Genomic DNA, 21,618 nt, shown 5'->3' on the forward strand with positions numbered 1-21,618 from the left:
AACTGCAGAAAGCTTATAATAGAATAAGTGATGCAAAGTCGAGTGCTGAGGAAGTGTTTTTATGGATCGAGTCATGAGTTAGGAAAAGGACAGATGTTATGAATAGAATGCGCAGTGGTTTATGTTTGCATAAAATGCACCATATGTCGGTGATAGTGAAACGAAGATGCAGAAACTTGCAAAACAGATTGAAAGTGTTAGTACGAGAAGGAACTGAAATTTTATGTAAGCAAACGCAAGCCTATAAAGGTGAATGGAAGCATGGAAAATGGGGCAATAAAGGTTTGCAGTTGTTTCATAGTAAGAGTAATGAGTGAGAGAAATGAGAGTGAAAAAAGGAAGGTAGTGGGATTTCTGCAAAAGGTTGAGAAGAGAAGAAAAATGTCTATGCGAGAAAAAGTTGTGATGTAAAAGGGATTGCAGTGTTAAATCTTGTTCAAAGAAGTGAAATTTGGATACCGAATGCAAGTGAAAGAAAAGGTGATGAGAAATGAATATGCGGTCGATTGATGGCAAGTGTTGGATAAGGCGGGATGAAAGGGTGATGTTCTGAAAGGTTATCCTCGTCAAAGAGAATCTCTTTTCACTTGTTTGGTCAAGTAAGGACTGAGGGGCGGAAGGCGATAAGCGGTGAAATTGGTTTGTGATTCGCAAGTGTTGCAGGGAGGAGAGGAAGATCAAGAAAGTGCTGCTCTCTCGAAGAAGAAGAAATAAATAACGCGTCCGTATATTTTTGCCATAAGTGAAACGTCTTTCAAACGTCTAATGTTAAACATTTTTAAATAGTGGGGCAGATAACAGAAAAATCGTGCAAATGATGATACATGCATCAAATTTGGCACAAGTGTCCTACAAGGTATACTAATCAAATCTGCCCGATTGTCCAATTGAAAATCCAAGATGGCGGCCATTTTCAAGATGGCCGCCAAAATAACCACCCGAAGTAGATGTTTTGCTTAGAAATGTTTGTAGTTGTCTGATTTGCATGATCTAAGTGTCGATTCCTATGTTTTGAAGCCTGCTGAACTATATTATTCTGTTTAAAAAGCACTCTGAGACATTTCTCAAGATGAACACCAAGATGTTTGTCTTTCTTTACATAAGTTTTGTCCCGGCTAGTACATTTTCAAAGTTATGCATACCATGCTACTGTTTCTCAATCTGCTACTGTTCACATATGCAGCTGCAGAGTGATGTGCAGGGGAGCTCTGCCTGAGAGCACTTGCATCTTCCTTTGCAAATCTTCTTACAGGAGCACTTTGTCAATTCTTGACAGCTTGCTGCAATCGGTGGTAGTGTTGTCCAATGTATCTGCCATGCTTCTCCTTTCTGTGTCCACCCCCATTTAGCTGGACTGCTCATGTGTGGATTACAGTGGGTTGCCTGGCCCCAGATGATCCCAGCCTGGTAGGCTGCATGCTTTGCATGTTCTCTGAGGGCTGCTTGTGTTGGTGGAATTGAGTTGTACGACCTCTGCTTGCGGGCAAACAGATCTAGTCTTGCTTCATCCACACCAGTGGCTGCGCTTGATCTGTTGTACATGAGGACAACGAATCTTTCCAGCCTCTGCATGTTATTTGCAAAGAAGTAAGGCACCAGTTCTGAAAGTGCTTCACGGTACAAGTTGAAGTCTCCTTCTCTGAATGAGCGGATGAGGGTGAATATCATGAGTTCCATGTCCAGCACCAGACTCCAGAATTGGAACTGCAGACTTTCTTTCTTCCGTTTTTCACATCAATCCTCAAAGGTCATTTCTGATGTGCTAGACTCTTCAGAGCAGAAATCATGATATGCCTTCTTCATCAGTTTGTACAAGCTGCATGCTGTAATCTGGTGTGCTTGACTTGTCTTTGCGACACTGGATGCAGACAAGTAAGACTCTGATGTACCAGATGAGGCCACCCCTGCTTCCACAATGGCACTGGTTCACCCACTGTCTCATAGCGATGTTCCTACCGATCTCAGTGAAGCCATTGCTATATGATGTGGTGCATGACAAACATTTTCTCCAATGGCCTCTTTCATGACAAGATGAAAGTGATAGTGATTACTGTATGTTTTGCTTCACCAGTCTGCTTATGTATGTACCATGTATGTATGTATGTATGTATGTATGTATGTATGTATGTATGTATGTACGTATGTATGTATATATTATATATATAATATATTATAAAATATATGTACATATAGTGTGTGTGCACTAATTACAAAATACAATGCCCTATTAAGACCTACGTTGTTACTGATTGTAAATCATCTAGTCTAAAGACTCTCAGTTCCTGTCTTACAGTATTTCGATTTTTCTAGCTTTCTTTGTACAACAGCTGTGGATTGTTGAAGTCTTTCGTTTCCTTGTAGTATACTTGCTGAGACATTTTGACTTTGGATTTTAGTTGTACTTAAAACTTGTACACTAACGCTGCATATCGGTACTTTTGTTTCATACCCCCCAAAACAAATATACACATGAAACAGAGAGACCCTACTCTGCTCTCTTTGCATGTGAGTTTATCTGTGACAGGACACGACATACTAGGTGAAACATACATTATATATATATATATATATATATATATATATATATATATATATATATATATATATATATATATATACACTTATACAGTATATACTATATTAAATATTAAACTTACATTATATATATATATATATATATATATATATATATATATATATATATATATATAATATATATATATATATATATATATATATATATATATATATATATATATATATATATATATATATATATATATATATATATATATATATATATATATATATATATATGTATATATGTGTGTGTGTGTGTGTGTGTGTGTGTGTGTGTGTGTTACAAATGTCCCTTGTCCATTTGTTTTGTGCTTTTTCCGTATAATGACAACCCAGGTGTCAAATGAGCAGGTAATTAAGCCACCTGCACCATTGTCATTTTAATGTCCTGTCATCCCTTTCAGTTCAAAACCAGATGCAGTGCAAACGTCCCCAAGTAATTAAGGTGGCACATTAAAGAAATTCCCTTTAAGACTTCACACCCTCCACACATTGTTAAGCAGTCCCCAACTAATTTTGTCACAAGACACCTCTGAGGAGATTCCCCCTCCTATCAGTTACCTGTCATGCCATCAAGGACCCCTTCCTTGACCTGACCCCACACTCGCATCTCTGCCTCATAACCTCGACTCTCAAGTCTAATCCTCTCACTATTGTCCTCTCTCTCCCTGGAACCTTTTATTGTACGACCTTCGACGGCCTTTCCAGGTACCTGGCAGGATTAGCAGCGTACCCAAGCTGAGGATATTAGATGAACCAATTAAGAAGAAACTGTCAAAACATGACCACCATCGGCGCCGTTTGCCATATAAATGCAAGCTCCGATGGACCCTCTTTGCTAGTGTATCTTAAGACGTCTTTCTGCTGAGAAGTCTGTCTGTCCAGGGGCTCCGACTGAGTCCCCCCTGGACTTCCCTCTGCTGCCGTCACTCTGTAGGCAGTCCTACCTTGCCGCCTTACCCTCTGTGCGCTGATGTCTGTAGATTGCCGGCACCCTTTGCTTCATCTACTCCCTCTATGGTAGGGGACAGTACTCGACGCCATCTCATACTAACTGTTTTAGTGCCACACCATCATGTCCACTTACGTCGAGGATTTCAAGCTCTTCCAGGAACTTGGGCTGGAGAGAAGCCTCTGGGGAAATCAATTACCACCTGGGTTGATGCCCAGGTAGCCTGGGCCCAGGAAGAGAAAGAAGCCAAAGAAGACCAAGAGAGAGTTGATCGAGAAGCCCAGCAAGCTCATGAGATAGCAGTCGCTAAATTCAGAACCAAGAACACAACCACCGCTGTTCCAACATCTGCTTTGCAAGGGGTGAACAGCCCAGTCAAAGCCTGGTCAGATGAAGAACCAGAAACCTGGCTCGATCACACTGAACAAGTGTTCCAAAACTACAAGCCCTCCTCAAGTGAAATCGCACTTACCCCAAGGGAAAAGATTTATCGCTCTTCAATCGTTAACTCCTGAAGAGCAAGGAGATCTAATGCTTGTGAGACGAGCTATAACCAAAGTATATGAGATAACCCCGGAGAAGTGGAGACAAAGCTGGCGGAGCCTCCCAAAGAATGCAGGACAAACTTGGATGGACTGGGGTTACTACAAGGGCAAGAACTTCAACCACTGTATGGAGTCCCTTTATTATATGACCTATGACGCTGTCGTTGAGCGCATGAAGATGGATTACTTCTTTTACTACGCCCCCAGTGCCCTCACCATGTGCCTGCATGAGCGACAGGAGGATGAACCACTCTGCTACAGCCATCACCGAGTGACCCCAGAAGATGAGAGAACATGCTGGTTACAGACATCCTTGCTGCTAGTTTCCTACAGGGGAACTCAAAGGTCACTCCCATCTAAGTTCCTTACACAAGAAATTCAGTCTTCCCGGATACACCTCGGCCTCATCACAGCCAAAGAACGGCCTCCTGCCATAGGCGGGACATAAAGCTGATCACTGCCTGAACAAGCCAGGAAATCACCAAAGATGCCTGCCCTGCCATTGAACTCAATAAGACAAACCTCAGGAATGCCACTGGGCTTCAGCTATGACTGCTGCCCCTTGAACGGTTTGGACCCAGGTCTCATCTGTCATAGATGAGTCTGCCGTAACTGTCCCTTCTTACCTGGAGACCCCAGACCACTGCCAGTTGGGATCCAGGAAGGATTAGTGTCTGGCTCTGCCGTGTTGCCAGTGCCAAAGCGAAACTTGCAAGGATTGCAAGAAATGGACCACCCTCCATCCATCCCAGATGTAGGGCCACATTCCACTTTGAATTCTAAGCATGGCCTTGCCACGATGACATCTGCAACTCAAGGATTCCTGTGCTGGTCTGTTTTCATATCAGCACCAGAGCACTACACAGATTTCCTAAAGGAGATCGCAATTTGTCCTATACTCACAGACTAAAACAGCCCAAAGAGCGTCAGTACATATGAGTCCACCAAGTGGCTAGGATTGGACAATGTGACTGTTGCACCCAAAAACGGCTCAGGACCGGCTCGGGTGCTCACTAACATAGTTGACACCAGGTCTGTATGGTCTATGATGATTAAAGCTACCTGAAGAGTCAGGTTTTCACATTTACCAGTGATTGGTGCCTATTGATTAAAGCTAGAAGACAGGTTTTCAATTTACCAGTGATTGGTGTCTACCAGTTGAATTTTTACCAGTGATTGACTTATAACTTTCCCCAGTTCACTAAAGTTACTTTAGCTAAAAGTCCCTTTTGTTTACCACTACCTATCTTTTGATTTCTGTCCTTTTGCAGTGTTACCAGTTGCACCACTTTGTGTATGGGTTAGCACAAGCATTATTTTGTGAAACTTCAGACAAAGGTTGTCTGATCAAATCAACTACAATCCATATGTCATTATTGAAGGGATTTGTATGTTATGATGTACTTAGCTAAGATGTAAGTTGTAAAAGGCAAGTCTGCTTCAAAATTAAATTGTAAAACAAATTATTACTAACACAACCACCATCAGCATTGTCTGCCATATAAATACAAGCTCCGATGGACCTTCTTTGCTAGTGTATCTTAAGACGTCTTTCTGCTGAGAAGTCTGTCTGTCCAGGGGCTCCGACTGAGTTCCCCCTAGACTTCCCTCTGCTGCTGTCACTTTGAAGGCGATCCTACCTTGCCGCCTTACCCTCTGTGCGCTGATGTCTCTACAGACTGCCAGCGCCCCTTGCTTCATCTACAGTACTCCCTCAATGGTGGGGACAGTACTTGACACAGCTTCCATTGACGCCCTGCTATGGGAACCCAGCTCTGATCGCCTTCACGTCTTGTCCACAGACTAAGGTAATGTGATTGGAAGTTGATTGTTCGGCCTCACCATTGTAGCCTTATTCTATTTTTCCACCTGTTCTCCTGTTTCCATAGCCTACCTTTTGGTTCTCCTTCAGATTCATGTGACTTTGACTGTGGTGTTATGATTTTTGATACTGGAATACCAGTGTTAATTTTAACTTCGCTTTTGATTACAAGTGCCAAGATTCATTACAGAAGTAATATGATTACTCTGATATTTGCTTAAGTATTTCAAGATTAGATGTCACTCCTTTCATTTCATATAGCTTCAACACCCCTGCTCTTGCATGTCCGTGTTTCGAGTGCCTGTTGTGTGGAATTACCTGTAGGTCAACAATGCCATCATCCTGTAAACTACAGGTGCCATATCCGGTCAAGATACTTGTAAATCCCAGTGTGCTCCTGTCTTGACTACTGCACCCCATCCTGTGCATACTAGGATCCTCTCCCAGCTTTGCAACATATCGCAACCTACAAAGGCTTAGTGATAACGCTTGCACAATTTGTGGCACTTTGCTTCGTAATTTGTACATTTAACCAAGTAAATTAGAATAGTGCCACGGGGCTCCATTGATAGCTCCTGTAAATATTTCTCTTCTGATTATTTAGTGATTTATACATTTTAAGTGGGTATTCTAAAATTTGCTTAAACCCCTAACCCTACGGTAATTTGAGTATATTCACTATTACATTTTTCTGTTCACCGGATCGCAGACCCCTTGTAAGGCAGTTGCTGTTATCTAAATTATAATTAAAGCCATCCCTTCTCTTGCACTACTGTTGGAATGTGAACATATATATATATATATAGTATATATATATATATATATATATATATATATATATATATATATATATATATATATATATATATATACATATGCAGAATCTAATATCATATTGCCTATATATAATATACTATATATACACACATATATATAGAATCTAATGATATATTATATAATAAATACTACACACATATATATATATATATATATATATATATATATATATATATATATATATATATATATATATATATATATATATATATATTTGTAATTACGCTTGGTATGCGCACTTGTATGTGTTTGTGTATGTGTGTTTGGGGTGGGGGACAGGGAGAGTATCATTTTACACCTCTAACGTTTTAAATATCGTGAGTAGCCATCATTTGAAATGTTTATAATTTTGTTCTTAAGAAATTAAAATCTAATTACCGGCATAAAGTGAACGAAATCCATATAAACCTTGACTCGAAATCCTCAGGACCCAGATCTGGATTAGCAATGATCCATCCAAAAGAAAAATGGAAGGTTTTCAATCAAGGAATTGAGATTCGACGTCATTCCGACGCCGCGACGACAGAGATTCATACAAGCAAACGTATATGGTGCATGGCACTCTTTTGGCAGAAGGAAATTTTCACGTATTGTTTGTCCGTCAGTCATGAAGGACGACTGTCGGGGAGGGTGAGTTGGAGGGTGGGTGACGGACGGTAGGCTACATCCGCCAAAACGCTGGCCACACCTCACTAAGAGCTGACGTCACCGACGTCCGTTACGAACTGGGGTTGGTTGGTCCACAGATTGCATCACTTGTGTTTCGTCAAGTTGCCAGTATCTAATGAGTAATCGAATGGATAGTTTTTTCTTATGTTCGTTATTAACACGTGAAACTGATTGACAAAGGATATGCTTATGGGTGGCAATAGGCTAACTTTCCTTATGATATATATGTTTTATATGGTACTCTTAAATGTTTGTGATTTAGAAGAGCAACCAATCATTTTTACCTGCTGTCGAGAATTTCTGATTTATATACCGATTCCTGCCCACTGTTTTTGGGCACGAATACTAGGACTAATGACAATGGCTTCGAACCAGCACTATCAGGTGGTGGCTACACAAAGCGCGAGTACATTTTCTAAATTTTATTACAAAAATAAACTATCACACACAAAACATATCCGAACTATTTATACGTTAATCTAAAAAAATACAAGCGAATTTACAATAACTTTAATACAAGCTATAGCTGGGTTTACAAAAATCCAGTGACCACGAAGTCACGAGAGAAGCAAAGGAATAAAAATCACAGAAAAGGAGACGCTGAGATACTCAGCACTGTCACGTTGCAGTGAATTAACGTAGTCTTCAGCTACGGACGAATTACTTAAACTGAATCAAGGAACCAAGGATGAATTCCGGACCACGTGCGGTAAATCAAGGCACACAACATCTACGGTAACTTTGTTACAAAATCACTAATATCGCGATTCAATCGACCCAAGGATATTGCCTATCGGGCTCACAAATACGTTATCAATTAACAATAACCGAGATAGGCGTCGATTAAATCGGATAGTAATTACCTAAGGCAGCATGGACTATCGATCTAGCAGGTGGCCGGTTACCCCGGAAAGACGCACACACGCACACGTCTAATCTAACTGGTGCTAGAAGGAAGAGGGCGGCGACTCGTTTTGGCTTCACCAAAGAGACGTCCCTTTCAGAAATCTCAAAATTCCAGATTTAAAAATAACATTTCTACAACCAAGTTTCTAGACACTTTTCAGAAATAAAGAACATGTTACAAACGAAATAATTACAGCATTTCACAACTCAGAACCATCACGTACTTCCACGTCAGCCCGACTCGACGCCTAGTCGACACATACGATTGCAATTTCTACTGATATATTATATTAAAACAACTAGATGGGAGGTTTATGTTGGCAAAATCCCAGCAGAATATTTTGTCGACACCTGCCTCTTCAACTTTTCCTGTTCGTGGAAATCTTCATATATACCTGCATTCATACATACATATTTACATACAGGCATTCATCCACACACGCACGCACACATGTAATACGTATGTATATATATATATATATATATATATATATATATATATATATATATATATATATATATATATATATATATATATATATATATATACATATACATATATGTGCGTGTGTGTGTGTGTGAGGTAAGATCTACAATGAAATACGTGTTACTGAACATAGTGTATTAAAATTAAACACGTACAAAGTTTACAGCTTTCGTCCAACTGCTGTGTACCTGTACACTAAAATGGAGTATAATTGACGACTCAGGAAACAATGTAAAGCAGGAAAACAAAACTTATCAAACAATCATTAGGGAGAGTAAAAATGGAAATCAGGTTGTTGGGTCCTTGTCAGTTCTAAAATTGTACGAGACCTTCACATTGGAAGAAGCCTGGAATTTTCCGCTCAAGAGCCAACACAGTGATTTTATTCTGAAATACCACTTTGATTTTGAAAAAAATCCAAATGACTAGAAATTTTTCACAATTATGAATACCAGCGCATTTCTAAATTTCTTCGCTCATAATATTATTCTCAACAATGCCCAAGTGTCCATCAAAGGTATTAATTAACGTAATGAGGGCGCCTTCTATGCATCTTCTGGTAGTTCTATCAAAGCAGTTATATTTAACTTTACTATTTAAGAATCTATTCTATAATCTCTTTCCTAGGCGTGCCGAGCTATAATTATTCCCCAATTTACATGCTGAAATATGTTCATGTCTACGTTTAACAAAAGACCGACCACTTCCCTGACAGAGCAGGAATCACAATCCAAGCAACCAATGGCATGAATATCAAGATCTTCAGACAATTGTACAGGTTTGTGTTTTGATGATTTTTCTCCCAACTGTGTTAGGGTACTGGAATGCAATATTGTACCCATGTTTTTCTATGTTTAGTTTTTTTTCTAAATACCTTTCAGCTCCTTGTTGAAAGGGTGTGGAAGTGATTCTGAAATAACGGCTGTTCAGGTCTTTCCTTTGGGTGACGATATATTCCCCTAGCCCTAGAGCGGCAATTTCCAATAAAATACTTGGGTTAACACAATTTGTTAAAACTTGAAACTATAAAGTTTAACTTTATATCTAAAGAACATGGATCACCCATACGATGTGCTAGAAAAAATAAATTGGTAAGTACATTACTCTTCACCTTGGCATCATGATCTGAGTAAAAATGGATGTAAGAGTTAAAATGTTTATTCTTTCTTTAAACATTAAATTTAAAGGACTTATTAATTTCGTCTATGTTTACTACAAGATCTAGAAAAGGTAATTTATGATCTACTTTTTCAATTGAGAACTTAATGGAAGGGAACATAACTATTCAACAGAAACAAGTATTTGTTGAAACATTCTTCATCAGATTTATACACATTAAAAATATCGTCCACACTTGTACCCATACTTACTGTCAAAGATCATCCTTCCACATTTAATCTCTCAAGAAACTCCATCCACAAATTAGCTAATTTTGGAGAAAGGGACGAGCCCATGGAAACTTCGGTCATTTGTTGAAAAAAGTTACCTTCAAATTCAAATACAATAGTTTCAACTGACACTTTAATAAGATCACAGAATGCAAATTATCCAGGATAAACTGCAGAGGAACAACTCGTAAAAAGAGAGACAATATCCAAGCTATATATAGTATCAACACAACCACAACGCCGAACTTTATCAATAAAACTAAAGCTATGTCTTGAATGTGAGCTTGACACATCACCAACCAAACTTCTCAAAATTTTAGCAAAACAAACTGAAAGATCACACTGGGGGGTACTATAGTTGACAATGATGGGTCTTAAAGGGATATCTTCTTGGGACGGCATGGCAAACTGGTTGGAGTTGTTCAAGCCCTTGCCCTATGGTCCTGCCTGTACATGTTGTCGGAACTTCATTTGTGGGGAGGGACTTCAAAAGGAAGGGGTGGTTCTGCTAGGGAGAAAGAATCTGCCTGCCAATCCCCAGGAGACTAGAGTGGGTTTTGGGGATGATGCCTATGAGAAGAGGGTGTCCCTTGAGTCTTCTCTCTTTGTGTCATTCACCTGACATACCAACTCTGGCAGGAAGTAGTAGGGTGAGTCGAGTAAAGGGTCTTTCCCGAGGCTGAACCAGCTCTTTAGAAAGATCTGGTTCTGCGTCACTGTCAGGAAGGACTCTCTGTTCTTCAGGGTAATGTTCACCCATGCTTGTCCCACTTGTTTTATGACATAAGAGGAGACTTTCCCTGAAGGTCTCAGGTAGCTTCTGATGGCGGGCCACTTCTCCAGTGGGATAGCCTCCTTTATGTCTTTGAGCAAAGCCCCTTGGTACCTATCCAGCCAAGAGATGGCTCTGAGGGCCCTCGCTAACATAAACTCCAGGTTCCCCACTTAGAAGTAGTTGAGTCAGACACCTCGCTGCCTGAAATGTCTCAGTAGCGCATTGTTGGCCAACCTGCAAATGTTGGAATCCAGTGACCTTGCTATGGTGAAGACATCAAAGTTGGAAACTGCGCAAAAGATACAAAGGCGGAGAGAATATGGAAATGACCCAAAAAGCTGGGGCAAAGCTATCGCCTTTGGACTTCCTGTATCAAATTGTCGACAGTCAAATTAATGACGAGAAGAAAAGAACGAAATGCTAATCAGTTGCAGCAAGGTCGACTTTGCCAAATATTAGATCCAATTTTAGACCCAGTGAAGAGCAGTAAGAGTTCATTACGGAAACCCTAAGAATTTAATCTCTGAAAACATATATCAGGCATATTTCTCTCACTTAGATTTGAACTTAGTAGTAGGCTATAGAATCACAGATCTTCACGGAAATGGAATCAAGCTATTAGAAATTGATTTCCGATTTAGATTAGGAAGAATCTCACTTAAGGAAAGAGTTCTAGTAGCAAGAGGAATACATTTTGTATTTGTATGTTTATTAATAATTGGTTACCCAACTATGATTGATTTATAGAATCGAAACCCAACTATGGCTAGACAAGGAGTCACAACTGATGCACCTAGTGATTAGAAGGGGTCTAAGACTTCTAAAATAACAGTATGTAATAATTAGAAGAAACAAGACTTGGGAAAACTCCTTGCTGAAAGGTATTCTAAAGAAGGATAATACAGAGGAAAGATATCAAGTGTGTAACACGAATTCTCAACAAATTGGGAACAACTCAAAACATAACCAGGAAACTTAGAGACCTAAGATTTCAACCAATTTGTGAAGGGAAGGAAATTCTTGCACTTACAGAAGGACCACATGTAAATGGAATACACTGTTCTTCCAGCCTACATGAAGTTAGACAGGGTAAAATAGCTTTACAAGTCATAAATAACAGAGGAGGACGGTTAGATTATCACCAGGTACAGAAATAGGTTCAGCAGAGGTATACACTTTCCTTATTCAAGTCGTAGAGAAGGAAACAATAGCACCAATCAAGAAGGAGATTACAAACTCTACCTATGAAACAGACCTGAGATGAGTTAAGATATGGACTCACTTGAAGGATATCAAAGAAGACTTTGCTAGAGAGAAACTCATAGATTTACTGAGTGAATATAGGGATACTTGTATAGTCGCTATTGAGGGAGACACACTTGGCAACATAGCTGAAATAACCCACAGGATAGATATTCCACAGAATACTAAGCCAGCTTACAGAGTAGCACATTCCCAGAAGGAGATTATTAAAAGAGAATTTCAACAAATGAAGAGGCAAGGAATAATAGAACCATCAAAATCCCCGTAGTCTTTTCCACTTTTGCTAGTTCCAAAGAAAAACAAAACTTACCCTTGTAGTGGTTGATTTCAGAAGGTTAAATAAGAACTGAAAATGATCCTTATCCAATGCCATCCATGAGAGATCTTATCACAACCACTGGATCCAAGAAACACATCACCACAGTAGATTTGTTACAAGGATTTCTACAAATTCCTTTGGACGAAGAAAGTATACCTTTGACAGCTTTTTCTACCAGCAATAGCAGATATCAGTATGTAAGAATGCCCTTTGGTCTCAAGACAAGCCCAGTAAGATTTGTGAGACTAATGGATAAAATTCTGGGTGACTTATTAGGCAAGGACGTACACTGCTATATAAATGATTTGGTAATAGCAACAGACACCACTGAAGGACACATAAAACTAGTTAGAGAAGCCATAGAGATTAAGGAAAGCACTCCTAGAAGGAAAATGGACTATCGGGGACACACATCAAGTGAAAAGGGTGTGAAAGTAAAGAAAGACGTGAAATTATTCTTGGGTTTAGCAGGTTTTTACCGAAAGTTTATAAAAGACTTCGCAACCATAGTTGCGCCTTTGACCTAATTATGAAAGGAACCCGTCGTTCTGGTGGACAAACAAGCAACACGAGGCATTCGATGAACTGAAAGAGAGATTAACACACCCTCCAATACTCAGTTTCCCAGACTTTAGTAAAGAATTCTTCTCAGCCACATATGCAAGCCGTGACTGACACAAAGACACGATAACAAATACCATGCCAGACCGTCTTACAGTGGAAAACTAAAACCAACAGAAGGGAACTACTCAGTAACAGCCTTAGAGTCTCTAGCCATAATAGACGCTTTAAAGTACTTCAGATACATAATATTTGGATATAAGATAACTGTCCTCACTGATCATTCAGCTTCAGTAGAAATGCTCGAGAATCAGAATTTCTCCGGACGCAGAGCTCGTTGGTTTAAGACTTCCCAAGACTATGACAGAGAAGTGAAATATGTTCCATGGAAAAACAATAAAGTAGCAGGCGCACTATCAAGATACATCCCACAAGGTGATAGTATAAATATGATCAGCCATGAAACAAAGTCAAGTGAACCTATACGCAATGTACTGACCATGCAATATACAGAAGACCTTTCCAGGCAAAACTTCATAAAGGAACAAGAAAGTGATGGAGATTTAAAGATTTTCAGATTTGTGAAGGATAAGAAGAAATTCGATCATCAAGAATAAACAGAATTGAGTAAGAAAACTGCAGGTCCTGCAGATGCAGTGAACATCCTAAACGACGTAATAGTCTGGACATGTGAAGAATTCGACCCGTTTACGCCTTTTCGAGGTGTAACCCATAAAAGGATAGTACCTAAGAGCCTAAGAAGCAAGGTCATCGAACTAATGCATGATGACGACATGAGAGCACACCAAGAAGAGGTGAGACAATTAGACTAATAAAAGGATCTTTCCATTGGAAAGGAATTCACAAAGATGTTAGCTATTATGTGAAAAGTTGCAATACTTGTAATAGGTATAACCACAGTTATAAGGAAAGAGCAGATAAAGAAGTACCTTTAGGGTAATATCGATTCCACAAGCTCCATTCGAAAGAGTAGCAATAGATCTCATCACTAACTTGCACACCGCGACTAAAGGGAAGAGAAATGTACTAGCGTATATAGACGCACTTACTAGATATACAGAGCTAATACCAATATTCTCCTCCACAACTTATAACATCTGGCAATGGCACAGAATTCAGTAACTCACTAGTACAAGAAATTTGTGATGCATTCAAGGTAGAAAAGGTAACGATAAATCCGTATCATCCAGCTAGTAATGGTTTAGTAGGAAGGAATAACAGAAAAGTTCTAGACGCATTAAGGCATGCAGTAGGACAGGATCCTGAATGGGATGTCAATTTACCTTTAGTCCAATTGTCATTAAATACTAGGAATCATTCCAGTACACAAGCAACACCCATAAAGGCTTTGATGGGATACGAACCAAGATTACCATATGCATAGCTGAATCAGCCAATACAGCCAAATTATTCTAAGACATGAAGATGAGGATTGGTAATTTTAAGGTAATTCATAACCAATTACACAAGAATCTAGAAGAAACCCAGAAGATCATGATAGACAAGCATCAAGAAGGATTAAACCCAGTAGATTACAAGATTGGAGATGTAGTATACATCAAGAAGAAAGTAAGAAGTGGAACCAATTATAAATTAGCCGCTAAATTCACAGGACCATTCAGAGTCACAGACGTGCAAGAGACAAAGGTGAAAGTGAAGAGAATGAATAACCTAATACCTTCCACATATGCCGAATCATTGGAGAGAGAGAGAGAGAGAGAGAGAGAGAGACTGCTAGTGCAAGTGTTCAACAACTGTAAAGCTATTACTTGCATAAGAACATCAGGGGGAAAAGACTGAAGCAATGCAACTGGTCGCTCGTGGTTCCCTGGACGAACGTTACAAATAAACTGCATGAGGTCCATGAAAGAAGTCCAATAAATAATAATCCTGAGGGTGTCTCTTCAAGATCAGAAATGCATAGCAACTGAGAGGCTTCAAAGTATGTGGTGAAACTTAATCACGCCACAGACCACAGAAGGTGAATGGAACCATTAGTCTCTACAATATAATGGTGCAAATTTCAAGTAAGAGCCTTATCATAAAACTATTTAGATCGTGTTAGTAACGGATATAATCAAACGGGTATACAATGTATTATAATCACGAGTGGCAGCAGGTGTATGCTAACTAAAAAGACCCTTTAACCGTTCAATGCACAACAACGCAATTGCCGAAGGCCTCGTAAGGTTACGTATACGATGACGGCATGAGGGAGGGCCCAAAGGAATGCAACAAAGGCCCCTTTTACGATATATTCTTATAAATGAGTAATGGATTTTTGAAGTTACTTACGGAATGATTGCCCATTGGCTGGCTGGTTAACACATATTCACTGAATGACTTTGAGGATTCATTATGGCGCTTGTACATAACCACAGGGATATTGTCTCTCATGTATGCGTCCACAAAATCCCTTAGTAACTATTGATACCTGAGCTATTACAAAAGCAACAAGAAATCCATTTTTACAGGAATGCCGACTAGATCCACAACCATGTGCCCTCAACCCGGTCCTAAGGTGGAAAAAGCAGGGTTTAACCCATGAAAGAAGATCTACACCCGTCTCTCGAAAGAAACGGCTTCATAAGACAGAAGGAAATTCTATGACACCGAGCTAAACAGTGCGAGGCTACTGATCTCCACTGAATAAATGCGAGAACTGGTTGCCTAGCGGGTATTGCGTGGACGCCTCAGAAGAGGTAGGACCAAGGTCTTTATAGACCTTGGTTAGGACTATTCTCCTCAACTCGAAAGAACACTGAGACAGGTCCTGTTCATGGGAGCGAAGACTACTTCGGTGGATAGAGTTAAGGGGGATCAAAGTGAATTCAGAGTCGTTGATCAGAGTCGCGTGTATCGAAGCAGCTCAAGAGCGCAATAAACACAAACCACTCGAAATTCCTGTCATGAAGGCTTGTGATATACAGGTCAAGTAAGTGGTCTTAAATTTCATGCCCGAAAAATGTTTTCAACGTATAAGAAAGAAGGGAACGATTAAAATATATGCATGCACATGGGCACGTAAGCATTTAAAATGTGAAGTACACTTTGAACATCTGTAATATGTGAAGAGCAGAAATGTTCTTTTTATGCATCTACAACAAAAGTATTCATGAGCTCACTACATCCGGAAGCGAATGAATGCTAAATGCGTGTATCCGAGAGAGAGAGAGAGAGAGAGAGAGAGAGAGAGAGAGAGAGAGAGAGAGAGAGAGAGAGAGTAGAAACGTGTAAGCAGGAAATTCTTCTCATATAGACACATCATGAGAAAGCCTCGAAGAGGTCAGAAGAGAATGAAGAAAGATACGATAATAATGTGAACTAAAGGCAAAGGAGAGACGAAGGTCGTGGCTGACGGACAAGAAGAGGAAAGGTGCAGCCTGTAATCAAGGCATTCGGATGTGGGAGGGACCGGAAGTGATGGTAGATATCAGGATCTAAGAGAATACCATGAGTAAAAAGAGAATTGTCTATACACGAAAACAATAGATGAATTCAAACGGCATCCACGGAAACAAAAGGGGAAGATTCTGCCCATTGCAACGGGTATACGGACAAAATGATAAGCAAGCCAGATGTGAAAAAACTTGCTCTACAAAAAATATTGGACAGCAATTCAAAATAAAGAATAAATTAAATAAAACTGGTAACAGGTGACGGATAAATATGGAAATCTGTTGATTAACAAAAGAGTAATACGTATAAAAAGAACAGGACTTGTCAAAGCAAAGCGGGAAACAAAGTATTTGCCACTTGAGGGTAACATAACTAAATAAGGACTAAAGACTACTCATTCACAAACAAGTTAATGAGTAAAAATACCAAGTATAAATAAGCATTTTCTACAAAAAGAAAGAGTTTAGTATTTAGATACCATCAAGTACAAGAAATTGCTAAGCATTTATTCACAAAACCTAACATTTAATTTTTATCGCAATAGTATGTCATAGGAAGAGAGAGGTGCCTTGACAGGAGAAGTGTATTACGTCAAGGATTGGGTATTTTCTGTCTCTGCTCGCAAATGCCAGGTTTAGTTTCCTATTTCATTCCCTTTTAAAAAGAGGGGGGCGGGGGAGGTGGATTCTGATACGTTAAAGGTCGGTAATGGCTCCTTAACTCAGTAGTTAAAGGTACATCAGTTAATAATGAAGACTGAATTATTAGCAATTTTCTTAAATTATAATATGCTGAGAGGAATATTTCTCTCTCTCTCTCATACACTCATATTATAACTGTATTTCTAAATATAATCTAACTCAGTTGCCAATCGGCTTTCTCAGAACAATGAAGAGCAACTACAAAATATCATTACACTATGAGCTTTACGACATCGCTACCTGTATCTGTGTATACCAGTAAACAATGGCGTACTGTAGAGGCTATTGTGTCAATGATCCCTTCGCATCCATGTATCTGATAACGCACAATCCATGTAGCAGAAGTGTACAGTAAGTGCACTCTAGTGAGCGCGCGCTCGAGGTGAGCTGTTCGGATAACGACTTTCTGTCTCTTTCCGTTTCAGTGCGAATTCAACTGTCTTTTCTTATAAAGAGGTGCAATCTTTCGGGTGAATGCGTCCGTCCATGCGCGTCAAGTAAGTCGGCACTATTAAACGTTTGCCATCAATATATTTCTAGAAAAGATACATGCATGAATGTATATGCAGTACATACTCAAGCTCATTTACACACACACATACACACACACACACACACGCATACGCACAGGTGAAGATGTGTCTACAAATACGAGCACATAAATGATATTTGGTCGTCTGTGTGTGTGTGTGTGTGTTTTGCAGAGGCAAAGACATCTTAAAGACTACAATGAAAGGAAATATTAGTTTTACAAAGAAAAAAATCCATCCAAAATTTCTAGACTCAAAAACATTAATTGTATGAAATTAGCTTCGCTCACTGATTCAGCGCTCACGGATACCTAGGACACTAACCGTTTCAACGTGCAGTTGCAGGGAGAGTGCATCAATGAAATAAATATTGAAAAGACAGTTTTTTAAAAATAAAACCATCATCATCTCTCAATGCTACGTGACGCAAATGGCTTCTGTGAAATTTAGCCACTCATGTCTTTCCTGTGCTGTACCTTCCTTTGTTAAATCTCCATTCTTCTCCCGCCTCCCTTCTCACAGTTCTCGTCAAGTAGGTCTTCCAACTCTTCTGGTACCCACAACAGACCACCTGACTACCACGTACTGTTCTCCCAGTGGCTGTGCAAAGGACATGTCTAAGCCATCTCCATCTCCTGTTCATCTTTCTCTCATATACTTTTCAAAATTCCGTAATTTTGCTGATTGAGTCGGCATCTGTCAAGTTTCTATTGTTGCTGTAGTGTAAACCTATAAATCTTAGATAAAAGAACAAGCGAAACTGTAACAATAAAAAGGAATTTAAAAAAAAAAACAACATTTTGCCATCTGACCTTCACGATATGGAGGGTCCTTCCTCATTTGGAGGTCGCCACTTAACGGTGCGAGTTACTTGTTCCATGGTTCAGTCTTCAGGATTATGATGAATAGGATGCGCTGCACGCTCTTTCTTGTAAGCATATCAGGTTATGTATGCATTAAACATGCTATCTGTTAAACATCTGTGTGTTTTAATCGGTGGATGTATATGTGTAAGTATTATGAATCTCAGCTTATTCACATTCACACACACACACGCACACACAAACACACATACACACACACACACACACACACACACACACACACACACACACACACACACACACACACATATATATATATATATATATATATATATATATATATATATATATATATATATATATATCATTCTACCTCTCTAACACGGGATCCCAAACCTCGTTCGACTACCAGCAACACTTCAGATAAAGAATTTGACCAAAATACCTACGTAAAACAATGGGATTAAGGAAATCATCACTTACCCGTTTTCTCCGCCGACCAGCAACAGATGGCGTTGAGATTTGGGATAGGGATCCGGATGTTGATCTCTCTGTTGGCCATTTTGTTTTCTTTACAGGTCACCGGAGGTCAGTCCAGGTCAGAAGCGCTTAGCACTGAAAAAATCCACGAAAAATCCCCTGTATCACAAAGCAGTCTCCCTAGAGCAACACAAAATCTCTGTCCATCTTGACTGCACAACACTGATCAACGTAGTTCTAACGCAAACGAAACTGGATGAAATAGGGAAGCAACGTTTTGTAAGTGTTTACACTTGGCCCCTCTGCTGCGTCTTCTCTTAATGGGCCATACTAGCCCCGTTTTCTATGAGAAGTGACAGTTGATAATGTCAGAAAAGTTCGTTTTCTCTGGTAGCAGTTTCAAGCTTTCAGAAAGTAAGATTGTCCACTGGGGTAACTTAAGATGAACGTCGTTTTCGATGATTGTACCTTACGTGCAGTGTGGCCTGAAATATATATACAAAAAGGAAATCATATTAAACACTAAAATTTAAAAATTAGTCTTGATTATAATCACACGCGGTCTGTAAGGCGTGAGTGAGAAAAAGATTAGCTTTGTTATGCTCTCAGATACGGAGCTCATTTAATGTTATATGCAGTAAGTAGTACGATGACAAAGCTATCTCTTTTTCTTGTGTATGTTTGTTTGTGCATTTGTCAATTGTAGGCCTATACCCCGAAAATTTTTAATCACTAAGGATGATTAAGAGTTTGTAACGTAGTAGACAATGATTTTTGTTACATGCAATATTGGACAGTTTGTAAAGCAAACCATTTTCTGTTAACTGTTTTATTTTTGCTGGACGTTTCCATCTTTTATGAATAAAGCATGAAGTTATTTATTAGAATTTTCTCCAATCACAGTTATTAAATACGTTCAGATTAACCCATTTCAATTTTATTTTAAACCATTACAGTAAAGTTTGATATATATTTTATGCTTTTTACATCACTCAATGATTTACCTCAGGAAAATTTATTTTCGCGACTTCTGAATTTTCCATTGCATTTCCGCAAAATAATTTAAAGATATTGTTTTTATTGAAACTTACTCCTTTATAAGTTGCAGATACTAATGCCAATAATCAAACAAACTGAAGGACTGAACCGAGGACTGGAGCCTTGTGATATTATAGTTACCCAGTGAAAAGAACTTCCGTAAGACACATTTTCTTTCAATAATAGTATTACACGTTCTTTATGGTATAACATTCAATAATTAACAGAATACCTCTAAACACTTATGTAAGAAATCAAGATGGCAACTATTTTTGTTTTATATAACTACATTTGTTTGAAATATACAGTAAGATATAAGTTTTCTCATTACATAAGGGAATTATCATGTCGCATTCAAAGGTAATTTTTATGGCGAATTATTTTACGTGAATTGGTAAAACGAAACCTATGATGAATGACAAAATGGATGAACATCAAATAAATAAACCCAGAGAGAGAGAGAGAGAGAGAGAGAGAGAGAGAGACAGATTTCCTTTCTCGAGTTTACAATCACGGATAAAATGTAACAAAGAAAAATAAAACTTAGGAACAAATAAATGAATATATAAAACAAATATATGAATAAACAGGCAATAAGAATAAAATGAGTAAAAATGAATAAAATACTATAAAAGAAAAGTAGCGCAAGACACCAAACAAGCTTATAGATTCTGTTAAACCTAATTATGAAAGCCAAAATCGGTGATATTGTTACGGATCTTCCATAGTCTAACACTGAAGGAATAAAATTCCTCCTGTACTGCACACACACTACGATCATGACACTTGAGAAGTAGATCAATGATGACATTCTGTAAAAACAAGTGGGTCGCCCTCACTGTCGAGGCACCGGCATGAATGGTGTTAGCATTAGCCCTAAAATCCTAAGGCGAACGGGCAATTAGAAATCTTAAGGTGATGGTCTAAAATACAGAGGTCACGAGAATTTAGTGACATGTAGGCAAGAGATCATTCCGCAAACAACTGCTGAACGTACACTAGCAGATCCAGAAAAATTTCATGGGGGGTGCACTAATTTTCATATTACACACACACACAAGCAGAAGCGTGCATATATATATATATATATATATATATATATATATATATATATATATATATATATATATATATATATATATATATATAATGATTTTTTTTTTTTCCCATTTTTATATTTCTCCTTTGTGTTATTATTATATAAATCTTCAATATTATTATTTTGTCGTTCTTCTTCATGGGGCGGGGGGGGGGCACATGCCCAGTTGCCCCACCCCCTGGATCCGATAGTGTGAGCGTAGGAGCTGAAGCACACGGCACTGGAACTATTATCGCTGTACGTAGAGGGAGCCTTTCAAACGATGTGTAACTTTCTGGCAGCATCAGAGGATACGCTCTTTGAAGTGCTGCCAAAGAAATCTTGGAGTCGAAGGTAACATCAAATGTACAGAAGATATTTAAGATCACTAAGTACAGAATATATTGCCAAATCACAGTGAAGCATGAGGAGATGCAATGGTA

General features: G+C 38.9%; 1 protein-coding gene across 4 annotated transcripts in view; it reads right to left on the reverse strand.

The window, feature by feature from the left end:
- The window catches only part of Rho1 (ras-like GTP-binding protein Rho1), a 208,137-nt gene that overhangs the window by 68,331 nt on the left and 118,188 nt on the right, over positions 1 to 21,618 (reverse strand). For all 4 annotated transcript variants that reach the window (XM_067134681.1, XM_067134685.1, XM_067134682.1 and 1 more), the window contains exon 2: positions 19,063 to 19,544. In XM_067134681.1, coding sequence (XP_066990782.1) covers positions 19,063 to 19,141 — 79 coding nt within the window. In that variant the 5' untranslated portion in view covers positions 19,142 to 19,544. The remainder of the gene's footprint in view (positions 1 to 19,062; positions 19,545 to 21,618) is intronic.

Source organism: Macrobrachium rosenbergii, chromosome 36, assembly GCF_040412425.1.
Source record: "Macrobrachium rosenbergii isolate ZJJX-2024 chromosome 36, ASM4041242v1, whole genome shotgun sequence".
Taxonomy (NCBI): Eukaryota; Metazoa; Arthropoda; class Malacostraca; order Decapoda; family Palaemonidae; genus Macrobrachium; species Macrobrachium rosenbergii.